General features: G+C 53.5%; 1 protein-coding gene across 1 annotated transcript; it reads right to left on the bottom strand.

The window, feature by feature from the left end:
• Nucleotides 1-4614: 4614 nt before the first annotated feature.
• On the bottom strand, nt 4615-10540 carry INA (internexin neuronal intermediate filament protein, alpha). The gene is made up of 3 exons (XM_010564795.1): nt 10410-10540; nt 6658-6782; nt 4615-6060 (listed from the first exon to the last, which is right to left on the bottom strand). The coding sequence occupies exons 1-3, from the start codon at nt 10497-10499 to the stop codon at nt 5787-5789; spliced, it is 489 nt and encodes a 162-aa protein (XP_010563097.1). The 5' UTR covers nt 10500-10540; the 3' UTR covers nt 4615-5786.
• Between the last annotated feature and the right edge of the window lie 34 nt (nt 10541-10574).

A 10574-nucleotide genomic window follows, 5' to 3' on the forward strand; every position in this document is an offset into this window, starting at 1 on the left:
AAAAAAATTAAAAAAGCTTGTTTCATTCTGGGGTGGCTTTTGTTTTCCTTTTACAGCTTTGCCTTTTGGTTGCAAATGAGCTGACAATGAAGCTTGCCTTGGTGTTGAGGCATTCATAACCTCTGCCCTCTGAATGGGTTTTCTGGTGTCTAATAAGGGAAACTCAACCTTTCAGTCAATGGCTGCATTTCACCTATGCACCCACTAGAGTGAAACTTGGAGTTCGGTACCTTTGAGATCTTCAGTTCTCTCAAATGTGGCTGAAGTTGAGCTGATGAGCATGAAAAATGACTGGGTGTAAAGGGAACATTCAGTCACAGTATGATCCTGTAATCCTTGCTTTCTTAAGAATCTAGCCTGAATATTTTGGCTTGCTTCAAGCATTGCCAGGCATTCTTATTCATACAGCTCTCTGCTAGACGAGGAATTTGCTAATGAGGTGCCTTGTGTCTGGGGCTTGGGGTTTTTTTTGTATTCCCATTGAAAATTTGCTTAAACTTAATGATGTTCTGAGCCTCAGTGCAAACTGTTTTTCAGTCTGACCTCAGCTTTTCCGAATGACATTTCCAAACAGCTTGTTCTTACAGACCACACTCGGGTCTGTGCATGTACGCCATCTCAGAGAATGACTACGTGTGTATCGGAGCGTTTACAAGGCTGCTCTGGGCATAGGGGAGCCAGGAGCTTGCGTCTCCTGTGCTCTCTGGAACACAGGCAGCCAGCAGCTGCCTCTCTACTCAAAGGCAAAGGAGCTGAGCTGGCCCTGCTGCAATAGGAACAGACTCTGGTGCCTCTGTTGTTTCAGAACTGATGCTCATGTCCCCCCCAAGAGCTTTGCTCCCATCTACAAGCAGCAAGTGGATGTGTGCCTGGGGCTCTGGAATTGCACTCTGAAATTTTCTGTGTATTTCCCTTCAATCTAAGCAGGTATGTCTGTGTTTAGCATGAACACTGCTCCTTCTTTGTGTTGCAGTGGACACAGCCAAGGTCCAACAGAGCGGTCAGTTCTGGGCAGCAGAGTGTCTTTGTGGTACATCCTGCTTTAACAAGGATATGACCGTTTGTCGCAGAGTTGCAGGTTCCTCTCTGGTTTAGTCAGGTTTTGGATGAAGACCCCTGCACTAGCTGTAGGAGCACATCCCCCTGTCCCCATAATTGCAGACCCCAACTCTGCAGCCCTTCTGGTTCAGCTGGAATCTGCTGGGACAGAACAGGATTGATAAGCACTCTTTTACCCCACCCCAAGCAGTGTCCTGTTTGCATGTTACGCTGCATTTGCTGAGTGATCCTTACTCCCTTATGCCTGCCAAGACTTGCATGAATGAGCTGGCATTGCTTTTGCTATTTTGATATAAACTTTGCTTTAAAGTGTCAGACATTAAATCATTCAGTGTGAACATTAGATCATTCAGATGCATCTGTTTGGCTGCTGGCATTAGGGCTCTGCGTAGGTCACTCACTGGGGGAAGAAGCTCTTCTTGAGGAGGTCCCTGCTAAGAGCTGGCAAGGAAAGAGCTGGATGGATCCAGCCAAAGGTGCTGGAAGAGACTTTGCTCTGAATTGCCTATTGATTCCTTCTTGCTGAATGACAGGGTTCTTCCCCAGTCTGGAAAAGGAGATGTTTGCATTCCTGCCAAAGGAAAATGTTTGGGGTTGGGGTTTTTTTGGCTGCTTTTTCTTTGGCTTACTCTTTAATGAATTCCAGCATCTGGACAAGCATCATTAGCAAAGCTGCTCTGTGTGCAGCGACTCTTTCTGGTTTTTAAGCAGTTGTACATCTCTGCACAGACAGTTGTTGCAGGAACCTCCAGTGGAGCTGAAGGACCTATGGTTCCAGGATCACGATGGGAACAAGGCTCCTCCATCACTGGAGCAGCAGGAGTGTGACCTAGGCCCACCTCAACTGACATGCCAGGCTGCACAGACTGTCCCATCTCACCTACATGACAACAAAACGAGCAGAGCTGGGCAGCCCTGAAGCACAGCTGCGTGGTGCATGGGCCAGCATCTTCATGCAGGGGAAAAAAAAAAACCAAAAAGGTCAGCCCTGTGGTGGGAGTTTGCACCCCTGCGTGGAGGCTGGCATTCTCCACAGCATAAGGATGAAGGCAATGCAGCATCATGGAGAAATGGCCACTTTCTGCTTCTTCCCAAGCCGATGGTGCAGTCTCTGTCCACAGCTGCCTTTTATCTGAGAGGCTGAGGTTCTGCAGAGGTATAAATCTTTAAGCATCTGCAGTGTGACTCACTCCTTTCCTCTGGCAGCCTTGGTGTTTAACCCAGTAAGAAAGATGGGACCACAAAAGGGGATTTACTGTCCTGTTCCAGCTTAGTGCTCCACTGTGGAAGCCTTCTGGTGTGTATAAGCAGGCAGGTGAAAGGAGTCGCCCAGAAGAAGATAGTGATAGAAAAGGAGGCCTGGATGGAGATAGCCAGAGGTCAGTTGTTGGTAACGTGCTGAGCTGGGCCTGTCCCTCTCTGCTGTCATTGTTCTCCTAAAGATGAGGAGAGTGTGGGCATGCGCCTCCCTTAGGGATAGAAGGAGCCACCTGTCACCACATGTTCAATGAGGAGCTCAGCCTTCTCACCCGATGGCAGCAGCCACCTGGGGCCTGCAGGAGTTGGGCAGATGGGGCTCAGCGTGCCTCAGTTGGGCATTAAGCAGTGCCTTCTCTGATCCTGCAGCCAAAATGGGCTGAGCCCCAGGAAATGCCTGGAGCGAGCTGTCCCACAGCACAGGCGTTGTGGCCAGAGGCTGGACACGGGTAGCTGGGAGGCTGCTGCAGAGCTGGGTGCAGCTCTGGCCCCCCTTGGGAGCTCTTCCCTTGCTGCACAGCACCTGTGGCTGGGCTCTGTCCTTCAGGAAAGTGGTGTGTCCTGCTCCTGCAAGGGCTCTTGCTCACTCTCAGTCCTGGGAGAGCGTTTGTGGGGTTGGTCGATCACTTGCTGCCATCAGGGTAATTAAAGCTTGGCACCTCAGATCCTGTAAGATCACGGGGATGGAGCCCAGCAGAGGGGCTGTCAAAGCCAAAAGGTAATCTAAAATCCGGTCTGGTCCTTTCTAGTGTATCCTAAACTCCCAAGTCCTTTCCCTGCCTGCTGCCCCTCTACCACCTCTGAAGCCTAACGCCATGAGAAAGCACCAAAATGCTGCAGAGCTCCAGAAATGCAGGAAATCTCTGGAGCTAGCCCTTGCAAAGCAGCTGTTTTCCAAAACAGTGCCTTGTCCTCCCCCTGGCTCCTTTGCCCTCGTCCACAACTGCAGCCCCTTCACACTGATATCACCAAAGTAAAATTCTCAGCTTTGTTGCTAGCATCCAGCCAGCTGAGCAAGCAGGAATCCTGATGGAGGCTTCTGCTGAGAGTGAAAGACAGGTCAGGCTGCTTATACTCAAGGGACAGAAAGAAAGCAGTGCTGGAGGGTATTTGAGGTTCAGAATATATTTCATTAGCTGCACAGTCACATCTGCCTTTTATTCCCCCTATGATTTGGGAGAAATGCTGTGTGTTTGCATTTCCTAACCGACAGCTTAGCCAGGAGATATTTGGAGGTTGGTTGGTCCTGGACTTAACTCTGCAGGTACTGCCCCCCCCACGCTCTGCCTGGGCACCCCAGGTTGCTCTGCACTGTTTTGCTGGGACTGTTGGTGGGATGTGCTGCCCCAGCCATGCCCTGAACCTCCTCCCCTGCCTCCAAAAGGTGTACCTCGCTTCGCCTGCCCGCAAGGCTGCCCTCCCTGGGGCTGCGTCACCCCACGGTGAGTGGCCTTGTCAGGGCATCATCCCCGAGGTTATCGATGTGGCAGGGTCAAGGGAAGCGGCCACGCTGCTCTTGGCCTGCAGTGCTAGCGGAGAAGCCTGTGACTGTCGCACCGTGTCTCTAGGGCTCTGGTGCAGATCACCATGACGTGGCATGACAAGGCAGGAATGGGAAAGCGATAGGACAGTGTGCTGCTGGCAGGGCCATGCAGCGGGAAGACTGCCCGTGCTCTTTCTGTGCCCCGCTGCCCTCCCACATGCCCCTCTACAGGCACATCTGATGCAGAGCATGGGCATCTTCCGAATATAAGCCAGCGCTAGTCACGCCAGCTCTGTGGGCAGCTTTGACTGCTGTGTCTACTTGGGAGGTGGGTGCACCCTCACTTCTTCCATCTGCTATTGTGTAAATCACTTTATCTTCACTTGTGAAGGCAAACAAAGAGGCTATTTTTAACCCCTGAGCATGCAGGCAGGGTGGAGGAGAAATGGCAGGTATCTTGGGACCAAAGTGTCAGGGGTGTGATGCAAATCAAAGCCTCAGAGTCCATTTTCAGGGCAAATGAGGGTGCATTCGGCCAGGGGAGACCTTGTTCCCTCAGCCAGCCGGCTACGAACTCTTCTGCAAAACAGGGCCACCGTGACAGGCACCTGGGGGTGAGACCCAGGCATGCCCCACTGCCATCGGTGGGACCAGCCTTGCCTTGCAGCCCCAGGAGCAAAGTTGGGTGGCCACATCCCAACACCAAGCTCTTTGCAGGGGACCGGAGGGACTGCTGGGGACCGAACCGGGTATGGGCCAGACACTGAGGTGTGCTCCCAAGGTGAAGCAGCAGCAAAGATGACAAAACAGCTTGGTTTTGATCCACATAACTACTTCTTTCTTTTTAATTATTAACTTGTGCCTTACAATAGAAGAGGAAAGAGTGCAAGCAAACGATTTGCTGGTTCCAGGAACTACTCTGGCACTACCATGAGGGCAGTAAGGTCTTGTGATGATAACCTTGCCAGTGCACTGACACGCAACACACACACACGCAGAGTCTCCGGCTCTTGCAAAAGCGATCGCTGGCAATTTTAAGGCATTGAAGGAAACCTATGGTTGTAAATCCTATATCAAATTTGGCACATGTTGGAACAGTTAGAGCGGAGACGAGGATGCTTTGCAGGCTGGTGTTCGGGAGTCCTGCAGCTTCCCAGTGCTGGCTGGGGCACGATGCTAATGTGAGCGCAGGGTTTTCATGTGACGACTGTGCAGCCAAACAAGGGGCCCTGCAGACCCTGACATTTTGGAGCCAGCGACACCAGAGACGGCACTGTGCCTGGCGGTGTGGTGGTGCCTTCACCTCCGATGCACTGGTTCCTTGCCCTGCACCTGCTGCTAGCAAACCCCGCATGCCTGGCTGGACTAACACTGCCAAAAACCAGACAGAGTTGTCAGGACAAAAAAAAAAAATGTTCCTTATAGTTTAAAACGTAAGTGGCTCATAGACCAGATGTCAGGTGTGGTTACAGTCCAGTATGGCTATTTCTATGCTTCTGGGATTAAAAGTGGATGGCTACGGCTTGAGGAGCAGGGAAGAGTTTAGCTATATGTGGATTTGGATAGTAGATAAAGGTGTGTAGCCTTGAAACTAGTTATAGTAAACACATTGTTTTCCTTGCCCCCCCCCTCCCTGGAGAGCCAGCTGCGCAGCTGGCCCAGCCGCCTCCCCCTCACCCACCACGGAAGGAGGGAGGGAGGGATGGTGGGTGCTACGAGTCCACTGTGCCACCACAACAATGACCAACATGCATCTAGCTACCTGCCCGTGCCTCTTCCCCATTTAAAAGGGAGCAATGTGCCAAGCTCGGCCTCTGCGTGGCGGGACCCGCGAGGAAGCCGGCCCCAGGTCAGTGTTCCCGGGGAGTTACGTGTTTCTAAGGGGGGCTTCCTGCGAGCCCAGCGTGGCTTTGTGCCTGGAGGGGCAATTTAAAGGCCGAGTGGAGACTGTTCCCTCCCAAATGCAAAAAGGAGGGGTTCCTGACGGTTACATTTTTGCATTCGCAACAATTCCTTCATGCAGGTTTAATCTCCCTCTTTTCTTGGCAGAGGTTATGGTCCCCTCAATCATCTCAGCCCTACTGCATGATATTTTAGAGGTCACTTTAATAACCTCTCCTTGCTCCTCCTCCTTGAAGGACAGAGTAGAGGAACTAAAGCCTCTTGGCTGGAAGGAGTAAGTAGGGTTGGGGAGGGGATTGAGCGCTGAAACACCGACACTTCCCATGCTGAAGAGGTTCTCCTCTCCCTCCAGCAGCTTCCTGCAAGCACATCACAAGGGAAGAAGTTAGTCTGAAGTTAGTCTGAGGACATCTCATGTGAAACATCTGCAAAGCTTGAAGGTGCGCTGTGACCTGCGAGAAAGTCTGAGTACTCCAGTCCATCACCCCAGCCTGTGGTGAACACTGGCTTAGGTCCCACTGCACGATGCGACTGATTCAAAATCATATACTTTGGTCAATCATTTTTGGACCACTTGCAATATGGGGTACATGAGACCAGCTCCCTCCAGAAACGCCAGGAAAATAAAACCCTGAACCAGAGGGACTCTGCTTTTTGCATCTACTTTGACTTTGCAAGAGAGACAAGTTTCCAACCCCAACAGTCCCCATTAGAAAACACCGCTTCTGGGATGGCTGGGGGCATTCGTGGCTGCTAGACTGAGGCATGACAGGGAGCCATGGCTGCTCCCCAGGCAGAAGCACGGCAGGTCCAGGCAGGGGAGATGAGCAACATGATGATGTTGCTCCTTGAGTGTGCACCGATATTTTCCAGGCCCTTAAAATATCCCAGCCTGGTGGGGTCAGGAGATTAGGCGTGGGAAGTGGCCAGGCAGAGCAGGGTCAGAGCAGCCTTACCTGTAGGCAGCTATCTCGATATCAAGGGCCATCTTGACATTAAGCAGGTCTTGGTACTCCCTCAAGTGCCGAGCCATCTCGTTTTTGGTGTTTCGCAGGTCGTCCTCCAGCTGCCCAATGGTGTCCTGCAAAGGCAAGGGTGCTCAGGGCCACGTTTCAGAGCAGGGACCTCTCCCACCGCTTTTCTGCTCTGCCCATCACAGAGACAGGGAAGCGGCAACGGGCAGTTGGTCCATGATGGCACATCCCACCAGGAGCTTGGGACCAAGAAATCTCATGTTAACAGGGATGAAGCAGGAGGTAGTGCACCAGCCATGGCTTGTGAGTGTGCATGGTGGTGGGTTTTAAACCTTGATAGATTTATATAGTTTCCCATCTGCAGCAGGGTCTGTGAGATGGGGGGGGCGCACAGTGGTGGAGCCCCCAGTCCCCTGGGGGACGAGGCAGGATGCTAGGGAGGGAAGGGAAGAGCTGCTGGGGAGGGACAGGAAGTTTTGGGCTTAAACATCATCAAAGCAGGGGCAGTGGCTTAGCGGGACAAGCAAGAGCACCCAGCACTGCAGCAGCCCACGGCTGGAGCAGGTGCTTGGAGAAGGGCTGCAGTCTGCACTGGGACACGGGTCCGGGTGGTGGAAGGAGAGGTGGTGTTGCCAGGGTAGGAGGGAAGAGCTGGCGCCAGGAGGGGAAGTCTGACACTTTCCCCAGAAAACGCCTCAGGGCCCCAGGGTGACACAGGGATCTGGGGCGGTTACAGAGTCAGGGGCCTGCCCTGTAAGAGCCAGGGTGCTCAGATGGACAACGATGTCCTTCTAGCATCCTTCCCATCAGCTTTGCCCTGCCATGGCTGCTACATCCAGTTCTACCTGCGATGTGGAAGAGTCCAAGGCCAGATTTCTTGCTAACAAAGGGGACTAATCTTTTTTTCTTTTTTTTTTTGTCAGAAAACAAGTAGCCTGGTTTTCTCACACATGCATCCAGGTATCTAAGCAGCAGTCCACTTCTATAGGGATCTTCCCAATCAGATGGTTTCCCGCTGCCAGCTGCCCCACTATGCCACTGGAGGAGCGTGATTTGGAGCAAGAATGAGTAAGCAGTTTGCATTTAAGTGACAGTGCAGCCCTGCCTGCAAAGCCCACCAATGGCCACTGCCAACATCTGCTCTCCTGCACCCCCCTCCCACAGCTGGGCCTTTGCAATCGCTTCCAGCTCCCCTGTTCCAGCGAACGAGCTTTGTCCTGCCACATCATCCCTATCCTGTCTCTGTCCTCATCCCCATCTTGTCCCTGTCCTCATTCCCATCTTGTCCCCTCCTTCGTGTCCTGCATAACCTTCCTTGTGCACAGTGCAGAGACAGCCATGAGACGTGGAGCTGCCCAAGGAGCAGGGAGCTGTGCTGAGCCTGACGCAGCGAGCCCACTCTGAGCCCCTGGGAGAAGCAGCGCCAGCCCATCCTGAATGCAGCACAGGGCATCTCACAACCAAGTTAGCTGAACACATCCCACGCTGTGGGACATTTATGGGCTATCCTCGGGGTCTCTGCCTTGTCCTGTGCTGCCCTGACCACCTCCCACAGCAAGAGAGCTGCATGGAGCTGTGCCTCTGAGGTGGGACTGGGCAATGGGAGAGGGTTCAAGGAGACCATTGGGGCACCAACTGAAAAGCCCCAGGACGTGCATGGATGCCACTGCAGTACAGATTAAAATCTCCGCTCTGATGCAGCCAGACTGCTGCTGCACCGAGCCATGACAGGAGGGAGAGATTTGGGGTGACCCTACCCCGGGACAGCCTCACTCTTGCTGCTCTGACTCTCCGTGCCTTCAGCCCCCTTCCCTCTGCCTGCAGTCTGCATGAACAAAATGCTCCTTAAAAATGGGTTATCCTTGTTATTACCCTGTCTGTACCTCTCTTCCACACCCCAGCTCCACCAGCTGGTTGAATGAAACCCCCTCCCCACATCACTGCGAACCTGTTCCCTAACAGAAAGCTCTCGCGTATTGGTTTGGATTTGACTGGATAGCCTACAAATACAAAGATATGCCCCTGCTTTAGCAGTCTATAGGAACATTTTAAAAGCTCAAACAATAGGAATATTCTCTTTTAAGACAGACTTCCATCCTTTTCCACTGGTTGCAGACAGGGAAATTATTTACCTGCTACACATGCATATTGCTGAAAAGACTCCTAAGTATTACCACAGTTAAAGCAGATCCTGAGGGTCATGTAGGAAAATGCTGCTGTGCTGTCACTAAAGCAATTTCAATTATGGTGCTGTTTAATCCAGTTGCTTTTTTTTTTTTTCCCATTTGATAGGCTGTTCCTGGAATCCCTCTTTTTACATGGCATGAAGACTATTTAAGAAGATTACTGTGTGTAATCCTTTCACCCACTACAGGAAATATTGTATATTGCCTATTTCCACAATATTTGTTGAAGACCACCTCAACTATTCAGGAAGATTGCAAGCAGCTTGGAGCTGCAGTCACGAATTGTAGAGAGCCTTGCAAAATTCGGCCTTGAAAATGACAAGGCATTACTTGGGTGTGAAATAACAACATCCTTCAGGTATGACGTAAGGCAGTTGTTTCACTATTTAGAAGGAAAGAGCCTGACTTAGAAACCACAGATCATTTAATAGCCTTGTAATAGAACAATCTCGGGATTTATTTGATTATAAATCATGAACATATCCCTGTAGCAAGAAAATGTGGTAATACTGCAGTAATGGCATAAGAGATACGGAGCACTCAGTGTCTGCCCCACGTGAGTCTTTCCACAGACATGAGAGATGCTGGGATCTGGCTGCAGATTCAGCCTTAACGTTTGCAGAGCTCCGATTTCTGCAGTGCAGGTGCCAAGAGCCAGGCCACAGGGCGAGGGGCCAAGCCTGGGCAGACGGCTTCGAGGAATTACCCACAACGACGGGGAACGTGTGGTCAATTTTGGAGCTGACCCTTAAGGGACAGGGCAGGGATGGGGCGATGCCCCACACAGCACTACCACGTGCAGGGACGTCCCCTGCGGAAAGGGGGTGTTGGAGGGAGTGTCGTGGCCCTGCCTGTCCCCCCGAAACCTGCCCTCTGGGGTCCTGCCTATGGATAAAGGGTGAAGGCAGCAGGCGATGCCCTGGTGAAGCAGGATCTGTTGTGCAGGGCAGAGAGGCCCTAAGCCAGGGCGGGAGGAAGGCTACAAGGGATGCCTGGTGCTGCGCAGTGCTGTGGGGGCACTGCCCCTGCGTGGGTGGGTGCTGCACAAGGCAAGAGGGGGTTGGTGCTGTATAGTGCTGGCGGCTGGAGCGGGTGCGGGGGGGGGTTGCACGCAGCGCAGCACAGCACGGGATAGAGTGGGCGCCGGGTGCTGCACGGTGCGGGGGGGGGGACACGACACCGCATTGGGCCGAGGTGTCCAGCGCTGCCCAGAACTGCGGGAGGGGCTGCTGCAGAGGATGGAGCTGCGCTGCGGGATTTTGCATGCAGAAGAGATGCTCGGGGCTGCCCAGGACCAGGGGAGGGGGAGCGCTGGGTCGGAGGCGCCGGTGCTGCGTGGCGGGGAGGCCCTGGGTGCCGCAGGGCGCCGGGGGGATTGCGTGGGATGAAGGGGCCCGGTGCCACGCGGTGCTGGGCGAGCGGGAGGGATGGAGGTGCCGAGCGCTGGGACGAGACCGCACGGGAGGAGGATGCTGGGTGCCGCAGGGGCACGGCCAGCGCGGGGAGGGGACGGTTCCCGGGCACGGTTCCCGGCGCCGCCCGGCTCACCTGCAGGCCGGCGGCCTCGGCGCTGTGCCGCTCCTCCAGCTCCTGCAGCTGCCTCTCCAGGGACTGGTGGGCGCCGCGCAGGCTCTCCATCTCGACGAGGCGGGCCTGCAGCTGGCGGCGGCACTCGCCGGCCTCCCGGCGGCTGGCCCGCACGGCCTCCTGGCT

Source organism: Haliaeetus leucocephalus, unplaced genomic scaffold (assembly GCF_000737465.1).
Source record: "Haliaeetus leucocephalus isolate CR32 unplaced genomic scaffold, Haliaeetus_leucocephalus-4.0 Scaffold184, whole genome shotgun sequence".
In the NCBI taxonomy this organism is placed as follows: domain Eukaryota; kingdom Metazoa; phylum Chordata; class Aves; order Accipitriformes; family Accipitridae; genus Haliaeetus; species Haliaeetus leucocephalus.